This window comes from Pygoscelis adeliae, unplaced genomic scaffold (assembly GCF_000699105.1).
Source record: "Pygoscelis adeliae isolate BGI_AS28 unplaced genomic scaffold, ASM69910v1 Scaffold27, whole genome shotgun sequence".
Classification (NCBI taxonomy): domain Eukaryota; kingdom Metazoa; phylum Chordata; class Aves; order Sphenisciformes; family Spheniscidae; genus Pygoscelis; species Pygoscelis adeliae.
In genome coordinates this window covers 5,738,070-5,757,285 of record NW_008825410.1, presented here as the reverse complement: position 1 = coordinate 5,757,285, position 19,216 = coordinate 5,738,070, and the positions used below count along the sequence as shown (strand labels likewise).

General features: G+C 39.9%; 1 protein-coding gene across 1 annotated transcript in view; it reads left to right on the top strand.

Moving 5' to 3' along the window:
• Positions 1–19,216, top strand: part of CUBN (cubilin (intrinsic factor-cobalamin receptor)) — a 149,291-nt gene that overhangs the window by 57,211 nt on the left and 72,864 nt on the right. Inside the window, 3 exon segments of the mRNA XM_009330547.1 lie at positions 8,333–8,514; positions 15,522–15,696; positions 17,350–17,531. Of these exon segments, the coding sequence (XP_009328822.1) occupies positions 8,333–8,514; positions 15,522–15,696; positions 17,350–17,531 (539 nt within the window).

Here is a 19,216-nt window from a genome sequence, read left to right as displayed (position 1 = left end):
GAGCAGGATCTGTGGGTTCAGATAGGGCTGGCTCCTAGGGAATGTCATTGCTGGCTTCGAATGTCACAGCTGCGACTCCTGACAGCCTGTAATATGCGTGCAAGTTCCTCCAGAGCTCACCACAGTCATCTTCTTTTTGTTCATTGCAGGCACTTCCTTTTTTTCTCGATTGGTGTCATGCACAAATATGGGTATTCCTCTTACACTTGGTGGCTACGTTGTCTGGGCATATACCGTTGGCCTGGACTGGATAAAATTAGATATGTTCCTGTGGTCGGGGTGCTATATTTGCCTCTCCCTTCTGAAAATCTTTCAAATGCACAAAAAAAGCTCAGTGGAGAAAGTCCCTTAGTCTAGGGTAGCTCATCAGGAGATGCAGCTTTGTGTTGGGTATTTCAGAGTGAAGCATTCAGGTCCTCTCTTCCATGAGGGTGAATCCCTAAGAGAATCTAAACCTGGATCTGGTAACATCTCACCTGACAAGAAAATAACAAGGCTATATATATTGCTGAGAGAAGAGCTTTTACTTCTGCTCAAGTGACAAATGTGTGCTCTAGAGTTCAAGCTGCTGTGAACTATTTCTCAGGCTGTCCATTTGCTCCTTAACCAGCAGTTGTGAAGCATCTATGAGATATGTATCAAGGACATTCACATGCTTTGGTGATAAAAGAGAGCAGCACTTATATTTGCCACCATGTGCCTGATACAGTTCATTTCAGACACTCTTCCCAGCAGCTTTGCTTGTGGTTATGAGGTGATCACAAAAAGCCAAAGGCTTACCTCATTGATAACTAGAGTGAAGAGCTCCTGCTGCCACACACAACACAAATTTGAAGTGTTTTGATTTGAAACATTTGCATCTGATCTTTCCAGTTGCTGAGTCGCTGCTTTTCAGTTGCTGAGTTGCTAATCTGGGTTGCTGAAGGAAACCCAGTCTTTAGGCTTTCCTAAAGGCAGAATTAGTAGCTGATCTTAGGAGAATGCTGTTATTTATGCTTAAAAGCATCCTATATAATTTTAACTTGGATGGAAAGCTGTAGTGCAAACAATTAAATTTAAAAATGGTTTTTGTTCTGAAATAACACTGTTCATCTAAGGGGCTTTTGTTGACGAGGCTGGATTTAGAATTGATTTGGCTAAATCACTAATGTTTTCTTCTGCAGCCAAGGCCTCAAGAGGCTTATTCACCAGAGGAAAGCTTGAATTTGCAAAGTGCTCATTCTGCTTCTGCTGTTTATTAGGAAGCTTAATACAGGCAGATACATTTTGGGGCATATTTTGGCCCTTTGAGAAAGACCAAACTCTTGGTAACAGTCTGGATGTTGCAAAGATGGCATGCCAATTGAATTGCTTTCCTTAAAAAAAAAAAACCAAACAGAAGGCCAAAAGGTCAAAGGTGTCTCAGTGCAAAATTACACCAGTGACAACTGTCACTATCTGAGAAGACACATATTTCCTAGACCCATCACTTACCTTATTAAGCAATGTGCATGTAGGAGCTGACTGCTTTATATATATATATCTGCATTTCATTGGAAGCTTACTCATTAGGCTGCTTGATTGTCAGTAGAGCTTATAAAATCTACTGGCTCTTCTCAGCATAGTCAAAATTTGCACCCGGTATTCAGTTTTCTGTGACAGAAAATAATTATTTTAATTATTATTAAAATAATAATTTTAATGTTCATACTACATGCTCCTTGCAGCTAGAGTCAGTTAATGTTTACTGAAATATTTCACCATGAGCACAACAAATGGAACATATAATTAACAAATGGAACATATAATAATAATTAAAATTATTATTTTAATAATAATTTTAAAAAATCCACGTTAATTCCCCCTTTAAAAAAGAAGCAAAGCATACTATTGAGAAAAGAATTATGTAGCCCCAAAGTATTGTATTGCTCTTTTCCTTCACCGTCACCTTCTTTCTGTTGTATTTCCCTAAGAAATGATTGATGGACAGGGTGTGGAGAAAGCCACTTGATTCATCAGAAGTTTTCATTATTCTGAGTCTGTATTTTCAGAAGATGAAAACTATTAAAAGGCCTACAGTAACTAAAGACTGGAGTTTTCAGTATATGTGTCAGGTAAAATGTGAAATAGTTTGTTAGTTCTCCAGGGAAGCATAACAGAAACAGATTAGATTAGGAAGCAGAAGTCATTCACTGCAGACATTTGCTAGGCATCCATTAGGATTGCTGGAGAGAATATTGCATTGCAGGTCAATGAGGGAGCTGAGGCCCAGATTTCCTAAACCTGAATCATAACTCTGTTATTGATTTCTTGTGCAGCCTTTGACAAATTGCCATTTGTTCAGTTTTCAAAAATGACTGTTCCTTTTCAGTGTCTTTCTGTCACATTAAGTCGAAGGATGCACAGGCTCTGATCTTTTGAAGCTCTGAGCAGTTGTTTTGAGTTGTGGGTGCTACCATGTTCAGAGCTGGCTTTTTGTATTTCAGTCTGGCTATTAAAAATCTTACTCTCTATGAGAACTAAGAATGAACTCATTTCTGTTTCTTCAGCAAGCTGGACCTCCCCCCACCCCCCAAACTAATATATAAGAATAAGGGCCAAAATGTTCTTAAAATACATGTTGCTGAACAGTTCAATCAATGTCTGAGAGCTAGAAAATGCCATTTTTTAACACTGAACACTGGCAGCTGATACGGGAAGTGTGGCCATTCAGTATCTTGGAGGAATCATCTCCTGTTTAAATGCCTAAATTTGCCTCTTGGTCTCTGGGTCCCAGTAGTCTATCTTTATTTATTATCCATCTTACTGATTTCAGATTGGAACATGTTTAAGAAAATACCAGAATTCAGAAGACTGATAAAACAATAATAATCGAAGCTACAGAAGTGATTAACAAATCAGAAAGAAAAAAAACCAGTTTCTCACTTGAAGTTTTACTCTCTTGCATAAAACTTCATCACAAAAATTACCCAACTTGCTCCATTGGATGAACTAAACCTTCTCCCAGTGTGAACTAAACCTACTCAAGAGAGCAAAAGATTTCAGAATCAAATCCAAGTTATACTTCATGCAAGTATTAGTGTAGTACAGGCAAATGTTCATACTACATGCTCCTTGCAGCTAAAGTCAGTTAATGTTTACTGAAATATTTCACCATGAGCACAACAAATGGAACAACTCTGAATCCTTTCATTTCCCTAACTCTGATTTCACAGGAACAGTGCCAGTTCACTTTAAACTTTATGGAACAGATTTTTCTAGCGTGTGGCTAAAACATACCCATAAATATATCTGAAAACCTCGCAAATAATAGAGGTTTCCACAGATTACTACTTCTCTATTCAGCTATAATTATTTATGAGAATAGGGATTCTTCTTTGGTTAATGAACACCATCTGCTAACCAGACAGGCAGTAATATGGAAAGACATCTATAATTCATCCCTTGCACAATCTTCAGTGACTACTTAGATTTTAGCCAGAGGAAAGCAAAGACACCAAATATATGTTTCCTGAGCTTTCTATTTGTTGTCTGATTTCCTAGCAACTAACACCAGGTTAGGTAGTTGTTTTAAGCTTTTTTCAAGGGAATTCCAGGACCTTTACCCTACTAAAAGAGTATCTCCCCTCCCTTTTTTTTCTCAGTTTAACTGCAGGGCTGAAGTTTCCAAAATGACTGCAAGGATGTCTGCACAAACTGAGCATATGCCATATGCAGTTCAGCTGCAAGAAACTTTTCCACAGTGCAGCTGTCTGTATAGCTGTCCACATACAGCAAGACTGTGTATTTCTGTGCTGAGAAAAACTTTTAAAGATGTTTCACTAGGAACAAAATGGTTTCAGATTATTTACTATTATTTCAGTGAGAGCTGAAGTCATGTGGCAATGAGGTTCTGCTTCCTCTTTTATTTACCCCTAAAGACCAAATCTTTTTTACTTTGTTGCCATAAACAGCACAAATTTCATTTATTTGGATAGAAGCAAACTCTAATCTGATGTTTGCAGACCAATGTAAACACTGGGAGAAGGTTTGTGTTCATTTAATAGTGATGCCAGAGATGGAAGAAGTTTAATTAGCTGAGATGATTACATCATCATTTAGACTTTTCCTATTTCAATATCTTAATAAAGTAGGCAGGCCACTTTTGTATGGAAATTACATCCCAGGTTTAATCAAAATGTATTTCTTAGCTTTCTCAAAAAATAGGAAAAGGATACGGTACATACAAATGCATGCTTCAAAAAAACAGGACTGCCATCTCTCCTGAAGTTTTCCTTTTAAATGCAAAATCCACACACCTATTCACATATATTCATATATGTATGTAAATAAATATGCATCTGCGTCTACACCTACATCTTCAGCCTGAACACCATTCATATGAATGTAATTTGTTTGATACCTTTTCTGATTATTTTAAGTATCTGCCAAGGCAGATTTCAAAGCCTAGTATAAGCATCTTAGGGCAGGGAATCTGTCTTCATAGGTAACACACAAATAATATGAAAAATACTTGCAGTTTAGTTTTCCTTGATGGCTTGTATCTGTGATCCAATCAAAGAAAGGGATAATGCTACAAGAATTGCGTGGCTAATGAAAATGGGGAAGACACTGAATAAACTATGGATCAAATTCTAAATTCACCTTTTTAAAATATTCAGGACAAAAAGTTTATGAATAGTAAGGACCCATAATGTTCCAGGAACTGAAATATAAGCTGCAAAGTTTGTGAATCAAAGTTTGCTTCTCATTATGAAACAGCATTCCTGGAAAATTCCTTTTTTTTTGTTCTAAGGCTGGGCAAATCTTTCACATACAACGTTTGTAAGCATTTCAAAAAGTTTTTCTGTCATTATTTATGTTTTCCTCATTTTAGTGTTCTATAGATATAGCAAATGAATTTGAAGGCAGGAACATTTGTTTTGATCTCTTAAGTATTTCTGTAAATATTTTGTTAAAATCATCTAGCATCTATATTTTCAAAAAAGCACAACAGAACTGATTCTTACCTCATCCATATAAGAGCAGAAACATAATATATAGACTTTCTGCCAGTTGGCCAGAGAGTTCAGAGACTGTTTCTGCTGTGATACGGAGGTTTCTGCTTCCATATGCAGGTCAGTCAAAATAGTTCAGGTGTGAAGTTCACATATTTGCAAAGATCAGTGAGTCCTTTTTTCAGCTATTAGTCAGTGAATACTTAGGCATAAACTCAAGCAATTTCCAATCTGTTTGCAAACAATTAATAAATGGTTGGCAACATTAGTTCAGCACATTCATTATAAGAAATGAATCAGAGAGATCTAAACTTCACCTCCATTTTACTGGAGCACTTAAAAAGAATCACTTCTCTTTTAACAAAAAGCCTTTTCTGGGAACATTTGTAGTTGGAAGAAAAGAAATGGCACATTAACAACAGTTTGGTGTTCTTATTCATGTGCTTCACATACCTCATCCAGAGAATATCGGTTGAGCTCAGAGAAAATATAAACCACTCTGGAGAGGGAGCGTGAGTAATCTGAATGCTACCTGCAAGGGTTGCATAGAAAGAAACGTCTGTGCCTCAAAGCGCAGCACACAAGCTTTCCACTCAGCTGAGCCGTTTCGGGTTTAAATAAAAAACATGTCTTTGTGGCTATCAGGAAACTCTTGGTAGGAGAAGCTGAGTCATAACTGCCTGTTTAGTTTTAAAATGTTCCCAGCTTTCTTCAGGCTGAGATAAATAGCAATTGGCTTTGTTCTTGCCTGCTGAAACTCCCCTGCCTCCCCATTCCCACCCCCTCAGGAGCCAAGCCATCAAGTCTGTTTGTTGAGAAATCTTTCTGTTTCCCAAGCTGGCGAGGCTGCTTTCCCCTGCTGAAGTCCGTCCTCAGCGGCCGTGTCATTACTGCTGCTGAGGGAAAAGGAAGAGAGTAACTCACCCTCCAAATTCAGCTGTAAGGCTCCCCCCCCCCCCGACACCTTTTTTCCCTCCAGTTGTAAAAACCCGTTGACCTGGTTTATTTTGAGGAAAATTAGGCCATCTTCTGATGGCACTGGGAAAAAAAATGGGGTGGTGCGTTACACTGAAGCTTTCTTCCTCTCTGTCTCTCTGCTGAAATGTTCATGGATATCAAAGTTTCAGGGGCTTAACATTTACCCACCTCGCAGAAGTAAGTGCACTACCCTTTTCGGTTGTGTTTCTCTCTCCAGAGGGACTGAAGGCAGGATTGGTTTAAAATACACTTAAAAGCTTCTTTCACTCTTTGATTGAGACATCCGGTAGCTTGACAATGTAGCTGTGTGGCTACAGACCAAACCACCTCAGGGTTATGGGGCATCATGTGCAGCAAGGTGGGGAAAAAGGAAGAACTAAGCCAATTCACCTGTGACGTCAACCTCAGCTATGTAAAGGCTTTCCAGGGTTATAGCTAACTATTGTTCAGTTGTGGGAATTCTTGTGTTTCAAAGGTGGTTTTCCAGTGAGTACTGGGTGATGGACTGATGGAGATCTGTGTTACATCGCTGGCATAGCTGGAGACATCTTCCTCACATCCACATTTAGATGGCTCTTTTTTATTTTAAAATAGCTTCTTATTGCTTTGCTCCCTTTCAGACCTGCTGCTCTTTCCTCTCATAGATTTGTATTTTGCAGTCCTAGAAGCCCTAGACACAACTGTGGCAAAGCCAAACTCAAGTTTTCAGTGAGGAGCTGAAAGACCCCATGGTAGAGATGATGGAAATGTTTCTGGGGCTCAGCAGCCACCCTTCAATAACCACAAGTTTCTCACAGAAGGTGTTGAGGAAAGTATTTGCATTTAATTGAAGATCTTGATTTATAGCTTCCTGAAGAAAAAAAGAGTGTTAAGCAGAGCAATGGCCAAAGATACCTTGTTCAAATTGCAAATTATGCATAGATTTAGTAGAGATTAGGGGAGTTTTACAGATCTGTGTGGATTAGTTGAGCAGGTCAGAGGGGTAGATTACTTGTTTTATGTTATAAAATATCTCCTATAACTAAAAGTTCTTATACAGATGCTATTTATCACTTCTGACATACCTCAGTATTTGCCTCTGGGAATATAGAGCTCATGGTTTGTTAGATGGTTTTATTAAGTATTTTGGGGCTTTTTTGCTATGTGACGGAACGTTCCCTCTGGAGATGAAGCCAAAGAGATTGATGGAGTGTGGGCTTTACTTACAATGCTTGAGTGACCCCATAAAAGCTGTGTAAGCAAAAGATTAGCTAGTGCCTAAATGAAGCACTTGGGGGCTTGTAATGTAGAGAGGAAAAAAAATGCTGCCAGGCAGAGCAACACACATGTAAAATCAGATCAAACACACAATTCCCTTGCTTTCTGCATGTGACAGATACACAGCCACGCTACTGGCTTCTCTAAAGGTGAGGTTTCACCATGAATATAGCTAATCTAAATTGGCCCTGACACTGGGAAGGGCTTTTGTGCCTTCCCACCCTGCTGACACCTGCACCCAGGGACTGGGTCAGGGAGAGCGTCTTCCCAAGAACTCAACAAAAGGAGGTGAGTGTGGCCATTGCCACGTCACCATAAACCAATGATAAAACTGCAGTCTCAGGTGTCCAGCTGCTTTGTGCTGTCAAATCAGGGCCTGCATTTGATCCAGTGTTTTGCATCTTTTTTTTTTTAAATCTAGCTCATAATATGCAAGAACTTAATCACCCAAGGGGCTGGGGAGTGAGGTTAGGACAATAATTTCTTATCTGAAAAGAAAATACATAACTTTTCAAACATGGCATGTCTTACAATTGCACAGTTACAATTCAATAAAAAAGAACATTAAACACACCAAATGTCAGAAAGCCAGTTTATCCACTGTGACTTGGCAGCTTGTAATCATGCTCAGTGGGCTGAGGGAAATTGCATTGTCTTTAATTTTATGATTTCTAAAGCAGTGGGAAATGGCATTTTTACAATAATAGGAAGCCCTCCCCTTGATAACTTATTTTTTGTATGTTGAGGTCAGTAACAGCTGAGGATGGATCTGATTCAGCTTTCTATAACTGATCAAAGTTAAAAGCTGATACAAAAAATGCCACTTTTTTTGCTCTGTGTCTCAGTTTCTTCAGCTGTCAAAGCAGATGCTGAGGTATGGTGAGAAACATGCCAAAACAGAAGGTGAAGTGCTTACTGCACAGGCAGCGCCAGCAGGTCCAGCCTGCCATGCCTGAGTTTCTCTTCCCTGCTAGACCTCAGTTCCCTGTGATAGAGCAGACCCTCAAGCCCGGTATACACCTTTATGCATGAGAGGAGTGCTAATGCTTGTGCTGATTGCAGAACTGTCGGTGAGTTTTTCCAGAGCCCCTCACTGATGGGCTGCTTTGCTGTGTTGTCAGGTTGTGGAGGAGAACTCTCTGGCCCTTCTGGTTCATTTCACAGCCCTGGCTACCCCAACAGATACCCAAGCAATAGGGTATGCATCTGGTACATTCACACAGCACCCGGTAGCAGCATTCAACTCACCATTCAGGAATTCGACGTTGAATATCACCCAAACTGCGACTACGATGTTTTGGAGGTAAGAGCGTTAGATTTACTCCTCAAAAATACACAAGTTACATGCTTTTCTGTCTGGAGCAGATAATCGCAAGAACTGTAGAAGCAGAACAAACAATTCTACTGCAATTTCCCATTTCTGCTGTTGTTACAGTTACATTCCACAGATGTTGTCACAGAAGCCACAATGCTCTTCTTATTTTTTGCTTTTATACCTTTGGTGTCTGTATACCTTAATCAATAATGATGCTAGGCACTGTACACTTCCTAACGAGACAAAACTGCTTTGAAAAACTCAGTCTTAAAAAATCCACCTTTTACAAAGAACTAAGTGTAGGGTGCTGTACCACCGAGACAAAATTTCCTGATGTAAAGGAAGATAATGGATCACTGGGGGGATAACTAAGGTGAGACCTTGTGTAGGACCTTCCAAGGAAGTGGGAAGGTTTATAACCCTGAGCGCTGAAAACTGTGAAGAATCTTTGTACTCAGAAAAAAGAATAAAAGAAGAGGCAGTGTCCTAGTCAGCTTAGGGTGGTGGAACAAGGAGAAAAGGGACCTTTCTAAGGGTTTACTGACCTTTAAGAGACCCATAAGACAGGATGATCCTATTATATATGACTTCTTTGTGCTCATGTTGGGAAGCAGCCAGCTGACCAATCCCAGCTAACAGATTTGAATACAATTCCAGTGCAGGAAGAAGGGATAGGAAATAATTTCAGGAAGAAATTCTTTAGAAGTATAGACTTTCTAGATCGCTCTCACTGAAGACATTTGAGATCACTAATGGAGGTACAGTTGTTGGGTCTTTCAATGTTAATAATGGGTGACATTTGAATCTTTTTGTAATGAACCCAAAAGATTGATTAAGAGATCTTGTACCACTCCACTGGGGCCTTTCTTCTCCTTTTCTCATGGGTAATGTGATGTGTGACTGGCATGTGCAGCTAGACAGCTTGCTGTCCAGCACCTACACATACTCAGTGCTGCCTATCCTAATCTTTGTAGCTTTGATTTCTCCAGCCTATGGTCTTTAGTGCACACTCATCAGCAATATTCCTGGAAGACTTAACCCACATCCCAAAGCAGGTCCTAAATATACAGTTGCCAGATAGATGATTGCTAAGCATTTGTATGAGTAGAAGAGATGTATAACTTAACTCCAGCTTTCTGGCTCTGAAACATAGAATCATAGAATCATAGAATCATAGAATCATTAAAGGTTGGAAGAGACCTCGTATCCTATTGACTTTGGGACTTCTGTAGGATCTGGTGTAAGGAGGTTGTTCCATGAATTCTCCATCAGTAGCGTTGGCAAGTATGACTGTATGTCACATTGCTGGCACCAGTGCCTGTGAGTACGTGACCTGTGTTGGCTGGTTTGGGTATTGATGAAGTCTGTTGTATTGCGTCTTCATTGTTGTTTGTGCCTAAAATGACTAGACTGAAGCTAATCTGCCTGTAAGCTTCAGTTATGCCTCTGTTGCTGAGAGGAATCCATTAAACAGGCACAAAATCTAAGTCTGCTGTGATTGACCATTTCTTGAATAGTGCAAGGACAATGCCTACATCTGCAGGTGGTCACCCAGGAGCTATCACAATCCAGTAAGAGTAGAGATGGCTGGCAGCCATTTGCTTGACAACTTTTTGACTAGTGGGGGGGCTGGCCTAAAACCGATGAGAGGGCTGCCAGACACGAATTGCTTAAAGAAGTTGTTTAAGAGGAACCTACACTTTGCTGCTCTGTGTCCCTGAGCAAGGTATTCACCTTAGGTTTTGGGTTTTCTTTCTTTACTGTTTCAAACTTAGGTGCTATGCTTTAATTCTTTCCAACCTTACTCACTCATCAGCACAGATGCCTACCTTGCTGTTTGAACGTCCCCGCCTTCCTGCCCTCAGAATTGGCATGCCTCTGAGTTACTTGTCTCCTGACCTTGGCCCATCCAGTTCCCAACACCTGTCTCTAATCTGCTGACACATAACCTAACATAAATCAACTTATTGGGAGAAAATTTGTTCATGTCTTGGTGCAAGATCAAAGGTTCTGCCTGGCTGTGAACAGCTTCCCCTGCCAAACTGCAGGCATTTGGTGGAGCTTTAGGTACCTAAGAAAATATACATATTTTCTTGCTTTTGTTATAAAATTACACATTCACAGCATGATTGATATAGTCTGCACAGAACAAATGATGACTCAGTTTGAAAAGTGTTAGAAAAAAAGAGGTTCCTGGTGTGCCTTTGACACAGTGTGTTTCAGTGATCACTAAGGTTCCAAACTTCTTTCACTCTCGCATTATCTTCCCAAGAGTATCCTGTCTACCAATTCTTTGGGTTTTGAAGTCTGTTTTTTCTCATAGTTATTCTCCTGATTTCACTTTTTCCTTATCTCTGAGTAGTGAGTTCTACCGCTTCCTGTTTTCTTTCAAGCCAAATAACTTTCCAGTTTTAATAGGAAGTCAAAATCGGTACTAAAGTAGCTCTGCACCCTACTGTCCCTCCCTGTCCCGTTAACTCTCTCTACTCTCTGAAATAAGAAGCTGTCTTCAGAACATTGCAATAAATCGTGTTCTTTTCTGTTGCTTTTCCAAAATATATTACCTTGTAATAAAAATTCCCCAGTAATCACAAAACTTGCTCACCTGGATGCATTTAGCTTTTCCTTAGAAACACCCTCATCCCTTCAACCTGGCAGAGAATTGTAGGAAAATTCTAAGAGATCTTTCCCATCACAGAACCTTTGCTGCTAACTTCATTTTTATACCATAGTTTCTTGAATATTTCTCTCTTGCACATTTTTCTGAAGCATATTTGTTGTAAAATGCAGCAACTGTCTCCCTTCCCTTTCCTTTGACAATGCCTCCTAAACAAGCTGTCCCTTCCATGTCAATATCCCAGTCCTGCCATATGTTTCACAAAGACTGTGCAATAATAGTTACGTGGCTTCTGCATGCTCAAGTGTTTGACACATTCTCCTTTAATCCTCCTTCTTCTTGTTTCTTGTATGACCCTGTTGCACTGTCTTTCTCTCTTCCCCATCAAATTCCATTCCTTTTACAAACATCCAGAAGCAAATTTTAAGTTGTTCTTAAAGATGTTTTCTAGAAATGTTTCATGGAAATAGAAGCCACCATTTTGGACACAATGAAAGAGTTAAAAATATTTTTTAAATGGCTTCTATTGAAAATACATACAAAGAGAAAAATGACCATGCCTGCTTTGTTAAATTATGACATCTTTTCTTTAACATGGACCAGATTTTTGTAAACTAGAAGTATATTCTGCCACAGCAAGATGTAGGAAGCTCTGAGCTGAAAAGGAAGGAACCCTGTCAATATATTGCACTTCCAAGTCTTTATTAGGTGCTCTGGTCTTCTCATTTAAATATAAAGAAACATCAAGTATTACCATAATTCTTAATTCTCTGTCAAAGCCGGGCTCTCTCTTTGCTGGCAGTTATATCTGAACAGGGATCAGTTTTATTCCCAGAAAATCTGTGTCATGAGGGTGACCAACCACATAAAAACAGCTTTCTGTTGCTCATAACTCTGGAATGCTGACTGTTAACAATAAATGGAGCTAACGGGGCAGAAGCAAATGATAAGAACAGATTAAAACCATGGGCTTTACGGCAGTGTCCTGCATCCCCGCTATGCCATCCAACATCATTTTATCTCTGGATCAGGTGCTCTGGTCAGACTAAATGTTTTTATTTTTATTTTTATCTGTTTGTAGCTCAGACATCCTGTGACTCTTTGTGAACCACACCCTGGAATTCATTCTTTCCATCCATTCTCTTTTCCCTCTTCTTTTTTCATGTGGTAACTATTGGTTTTCTTCTATGTAGCCAAAAGTAACATTTTATTGTTTTTTGTCATGGAAACACTCTAACTTGTTTTTGTTCCAGCCCTTGTGAAAGCATCTGATTAATTGAACTGGCATAAAGGAGAAAAGAAAATACACTCCTAACTGTAAAGAGCATGCCTTTGACTGTGCTTTTTATTTTGAAACTGTGCAGAAGGCCATTGCCGGACAGTTAACAATGTAAAGGAGACCCACAAACCTCAGATTTCCATCAATATTTCTTCCCCATCCTTAATTCTCTTCCAACAGGCCAACTATAAGTGTTCAGCTTTGGCCAAGTTCATTTCTGAGGTAATACTACAGAAATCAGCAGGGTTTATGTCACAGCTGGGTTTGGTCCCCTTGCCCGTGGTATGCAGATGGCCCCAGGGAGCACCAGGGATGATGTGGGAGGCTGGTCCATGATGCTTATTAGATGCGTATTAGAAACTCCTGCTGTTTCCTCTGTCACATAGCTTCTCTAGGCTGGTTTAGATGATTAAGAGCATGTGTTCCTGCTAGATCTCATGCTGTGGCTCTGACTCACGGAGTATACCACAAACACATTTTAAAATTCACATTTTGAAGAGACTTCTGACAAATGCAGCTGTCATTGGGCCTCACAAGCAGCCAAGCAGTAAGAGTTTGCTGAAGACACTGAGCTTCCAGCAGACAAACATGCTCCTTCCCCAGACTGTGACTGCTTCATTACAGATTCTTAATCTGAGCTGTGATTTCATCCATTCTGACTTCTCTTGAATGCCTTGAGATGATTGATTGAACAGAGGAGCCATTATCCATTCGAGTCATGCAGCCTCCCTGCAGAATGCAAAAAAGTGCTGTCTCAGTCAAAACTGAAATGTTTAAGCTATTGAGCCTGTGTAATCAGCCACTAAAACAAAATACAGTCTTCTGAACATCTAACATACTATGATGTTTATAAAAAAATTAATTCCTTGTTTCTTCTGGGGATGCAAGCTTCAGCTTCTGAGGTCTCACGTTACCCTGGAGTCACTGAATATTTTTTCCAGTTAAAAAAAGAAAGTTCTTTCCCTTATACCTCTAACTGCAGAGCAGTGTCAGGCACCATGAGCAGTTAGTGAGCACACGATCAATCAAATTATGTAGCAACGTGCTACACTTAGCCCTGGAGGTGGTGGGACTAGCTCAGCTATTTGTAAGACTTGCTCAGATATTTAGCTTGGACATAACCCAAACTTCTTCTGAAGTTAAAAAGTATCTGGCAGAGCTTATTAAAATACTGAGTTTCCCCTCATCTAGAAGGGATCAGAGGCAAAAGGGCCATATACAAGGTTGGTTCTTATAGTACTGCCACTTTCTGAAAGAGATTAATGGATTGCTTTTTTTGACCTTTTTAATGTTTACCAGACTAATAAAATATTGGAGGAGACTTGAGATGCTACTGGTGGGAAAATCCTGATGGGATTTGTTGCCTTATCTTCCTGTTCCCTGGTTTTGTTGTTAGAACTTGCCATTCTCTAGTTTAGCTTTAGGATTTATACATAATATACGCTGGTACAATGAGAATCTATCTATTGCTAGTTCAGTTGCTGAAAGACAATAGTACACTCTTTATTTGGTGTATCTCTTTAATAGTTTTCACATTTGAGGTCACTGTCAAGCTGACTTTTGCAGCTGCTGTCCTACCAGGGACATACCAACGGAAGGCAGGAGACCCTTAATATCAGGTGGCATTTCATTAGCATGCAAGAAGACCTCAGCACAGGAGAGACATGGACCTGTTGGAGTGGGTCTAGAGGAGGGCCACAAAAATGATCAGGGGGATGGAACACCTCTCCTATGAAGAAAGGCTGAGAGAGTTGGGGTTATTCAGCTTGGAGAGGAGAAGGCTTCGGGGACACCTTACTGCAGCCTATCAGTACTCAAATGGGGCTTATAAGAGAGATGGGGGCAAACTTTTTAGCAGGGCCTGTTGCGACAGGACAAGGGGGAATGGTTTTAGACTAAAAGAGGGTAGATTTAGACTAGACATAAAGAAGAATTTTTTTACAATGAGGGTGATGAAACACTGGCACAGGTTGCCCAGAGAGGTGGTGGATGCCCCATCCCTGGAAACATTCAAGGTCAGGTTGGACAGGGCTCTGAGCAACCTGATCTAGTTGAAGATGTCCCTGCTCATTGCAGGGGGGTTGGACTAGATGACCTTTAAAGGTCCCTTCTAACCAAAATTATTCTATGATTCCATGATTCTAAGAAGCCAAGAAAATTCAAACATTGAAGACACGAGGCACCAAAATCACGTGTCTGGTTTTGAAACTTGCACTGAGCATGTGTGTTTTCTTCAGCTTTGAGAGGAAAGACTAAAGAAGGTGAGCCAGTTTCACCAGTTATAAATGGGCTCAAACTAAAATACCACATCCCTTTTGGAAAACAAAAACAGGATTAACAAGGCTTCAGCACTGCCATCTAATTCACTTGAATTGGTTTAAAAATGCATTATAAAGTACACAATACTGCTAATGATGTTTAAGAGAGTGGTGGTTTTCTGGTTAATAACTGCCTGAGGCACACTCTTCTGAGTAGGAAATAATTACTCTTAAAAATCAAAACCTGTCTTCTGTGGGAAATATGTATGATATATATCCTTGTTTCCGAAGAGTGTTATTAAAATGTAGTTTACTTGACCAAAATCCCATAGTTTGGATGTTGATTCTGCCATTGAAATCGATAAAATTGCAATGTTTTTGTTTTATCTGAAAGAGTGATGAAATCTAGCCCCAATTTAATAATCAGTCTTAACTGTGCCTTTAAACATAAAGGGTACAAAATATCAGCACAAGTTCCTGCAAAGAAATAGTTTGTTTGCACAAGCACACAAAAAAATCTGTTTTTATATCCCCACAGAAACAAGGTGCTAACCCTGGAGGGACGGGAAAAGAAGAATATGGCAAAGTCCCCACAGCAGAAAATTCTTATTTAATGCAAAGCTGTTTTGATATCACCTAGAATTTCACAGTTGTGCCAGGTGGTTCAGATACCAAGTAAACCTGCAGAGAAAAGAACTTTATTAGCTACTTTACATTTCAAAATGTGGAATCACTTTCAATACTTGCAGATTTCTTTTTCTCCTAGCTAAACAGTTCTCATGTATTCTGTGTGGCAGACAGTCTCTTTGAAAAACTTTGACAGTGTTTCTTCCATTTCTAGGTCTATGGTGGCCCTGATTTCCTCTCTCCTAGACTAGCCCAGCTGTGTGTTTCAAGATCAGCACAGAACCCACTGCGAGTCTCTACTACTGGCAATTCAGCCATTGTCCATTTCAAGACAGATGCAGCAGTGACAGGGAAAGGTTTTAATGCCTCCTGGCAAGAAAATCCGGGTGGTAAGTATACTGATTAATACCGGTAGAAATTCAGGAAGTCTGAGAATCGCAGATCAGCCATGCAAGCATTTAAAGTAGTCAAACAGCATAGGACTGAAAACTGAAGGAGAATTTGGGTGTTACTGGATTTCATAACACTAAGAGATGCTGAAAAACACGGAGTTAAAAATTGTCTAACTAGCTGAAATCTAGGCCTATTTATGTATTTTGTAACAGTCTACCTTGTTGGGGTTTCTTCTCTACATAATTAATCAAGACATCCCTGTAATCAGAAAAGAACTTTTTCACGCTAGCAGTTCTCCCCACCCACTCACCCACACAGAGTCCTTTATTAGCTGAATGATGTTTTTGGTTTTAAACTGGAAAGTGAAAAATATCTAAGAATGTGGCTTAACTTGGAGAACTCATCGGACTCCAAAAATATTTGGAGTGATTAGTGAATACTTGAACTCTATAAGGTTCATCCATCCCCCATGTGATTATTTGTTCAAAGCCTTACTGGTAATCAGTAAAAGAAGAGACATGCTTAAAAGACCCAACCACATGTCTCTACATGGGAGTTCTTATGAAAAGGCCAATTATCGGAAAATAATTGCAATGAAAAGTGAGGAGAGGCAGATTTTAATTCTTACAGTTTTGCTTGATTAAGCACACTGATTCATTAGTTTGTCAAGGTTTATACTTCTCCATTCTCACAAGTTTTATGAGAAAGGCACAGGAATTTTTTTTAATAAAAGAAGTCTACAAGAGTCCTTTGAATTAATCCCCTTCTGAGATCTGGCGGCTTATTTTTTCTACTTAGGCCCCCTGAAGCTTTCTCATCCCTTTACAGCCTCTTGCCTGTTGTACTCCAACCCCTCTCTAGCCTCTAAAATACCCGCTTACCAGAACGCAGTAACAGTATATTTTTTATCCTTCCAGCAGGCTGCCTCTATCTACAGCAGTCTCAATGTCTTTCTCTCACCCTCCTCCACCCCTTTACAACACATAAAAGTCCATTTGTTTGTGTTAGTCCTATTGAAAGCCCTGGCACTTCCCACACTGGATCCATCATTCCAGGCTATTTAGATATTCATGAGCACTGGAGCTGTTGGTCAGAAATACCTGGGGGTGAAGTGGAGTCCTCAGGAAGCCCTCAACTGCATGGGTAGAGAAGTAGAAACTTCAGGCTTCCAATTGTTTTATTGCTCATGGGGAAAGTGGAGCTCCTAGCTGTCTTGATATTTTCAGAAATGGTTTTCTCACCCCTATGCTCAGCTAGGCCTAGTCAATGCTTTCTCAGTGTGGTAGGTCTGTGGCATTCATATGAATGGTATTTTTGATTGCTTTTACAATATCTAGGATAGAGGAATACCAGCACTAATGCTTCAGCCTTTATGACATCTACTATCAGCCTGGGGCTAGAAAGAAATGTTACTCACAAGCATTGTTGTTGCATATTCACCAATAATGATAATGTTATACTTTCCTGAGAGTCATTTCCATTGATTTTTGTTGCGGACAGGACACTTCAACAGTTGGAGCACTCATTTTACAAAAGTTTAAAGTAGAAAATATAAAGATGGAGGTGTTCTTCCCTTAGTTTAAAAATAGAGGTAGAATCTCACTAAGTATAGTAGAGCTTGTGGTTAAAACTGATTATGTCTTTTTCAGGCTGTGGTGGTGTGTTCCAAGCTACCAGTGGGGAAATCCATTCTCCAAACTATCCTCAACCTTATAATAACAACACAGATTGTTTTTGGGTCATCCAAGTTGACTACAGCCACAGAGTCCTATTGAACTTCACGGATTTTGACCTTGAAAATCACCGTTCATGTAACTACAACAATGTTGCAGTAAGTAACAGAAATTTCAAAAGTTTCCTTAATGAGTCTGGTGAAATGCTTGCAAACGAGGAAGCTTACTGTGTAACCTAGGCCACAGTTGGTTTCAGACTGGTAGTTGCATAGTCATATTTATTCACTGATGAGCTAAGTCTTAAATTTACAGCTAAATAGTTATGATCTAATTCCCTTTGCTTCACCAATGAAGGAGGCTTCACAAATGCATTTCTGCATTCTTCCAGGTTCCCACTTATATCTGGAAGGATCTTTTCTTGAAAGCAGTGCATGCTGCATCCTGGAACCATGCTTTTCCTTTTGGTGGTGTGAGTTGTAGTTAGTACTGCAGGAATAATCTCATACATAGGTGGCTGTTATTATGACACCCTTTCCCATGTATAGTGCAGTTTACCACAGCTTGCTCCAAGCCATAGGGTGGACTGCCCACATATAAATAGATTGCCCACACTCTGTTACAAACTCAGGAGAGAGGGAGGTCTACATCCAGAGGGAACTGTGGCTGGCTGGTTTTCTTTATGTATGCACTGTGTATTCAGGTGCTCCTCAGCTGTCTGTTTAATTACTTCGTTAGAGCCACTGTTCTCTTAAAAGCTTCACATTGCTGTTGGTTTGTGAGCTTTTGTTGGTGTCACAGAAATTCAAGCTGCTGTTCAATCAGTGCATGACAATGAAGAACTCCCCACATCTCCACTTGGCCTTTTGGGAGCAGGGACATGAAATCCTGACCTTTGATGTCAGATTGCACTTCACTCAGTACAAAGGCATGTGTGATCAGTACCAGTCGGATAAAGCACAGTGGCTGTAGCCCAAAATCCAGCTTTCCTCTCCTTGATAAACTGTCATTCACAGAGAACTCCATTTGGCAGGAACTGTGACTCTTTTGAAAACAGCATCAGTTTTAACAGCATTGCCTCGTAAAGCTTTTTTGTACTGCACCAGAAAAAAGGAAATGTGTCCCCATTTTGCTGAGCAGAACTGAAGATTTCATTTGGCCATGAAGTGTCTTTGTACAATGACTATTCATTTTTTTTCTGGTTCTGAAGCATAGGGAAATACAGTTATGTCTTTTTATTTAAATTGTTTAACTACATCAGGGGGATCATTGAAAGGGAAAATCTATTGGAAAAATTTCCAAGTCTTCTGTGATATCACACAGGAGTAGAAACTCAGATTGCCCGACAGAAACATGGGCCAACTGAAACAGCAGTACTGGTAAAAATGCCAAAAAAATTTCACAAATTATGGGCTAAATTCTGAAAAGTCCTGATATACAAGTTTCTCTTTTAAATCTGATGCCAATGGATGTATGTACATATATAAACACTTTGTAGAGTACTCAGCTCCATGAGCTCCTTGCAGTTACAGGCACAACTCCCATTATCTTTATAGGCTGGATACAGGCACTGGTTTTTAATCACTGAGAGGCATCAGTCCTTCAGCTGACAGAGAGGATGGCTGTGGCAGAGCTCTTTGCATGAGCAGAGTTTGCAGACTATTGCAGTGCAGTGACACCCCTTTTCCTCTATTACCATATAAGTATCTGTTGTTTCCTTCTACTTTTTGGTTTTTTAGGGGGTGATGGAGAGGGAAGTTGCCTGTCAGCCCCAGCTGTGCAAACACAACTGAAGCAGCAAATGTGAGCAGGGAGGGAGATTTAAATTTAATGCAGGCATCAATCA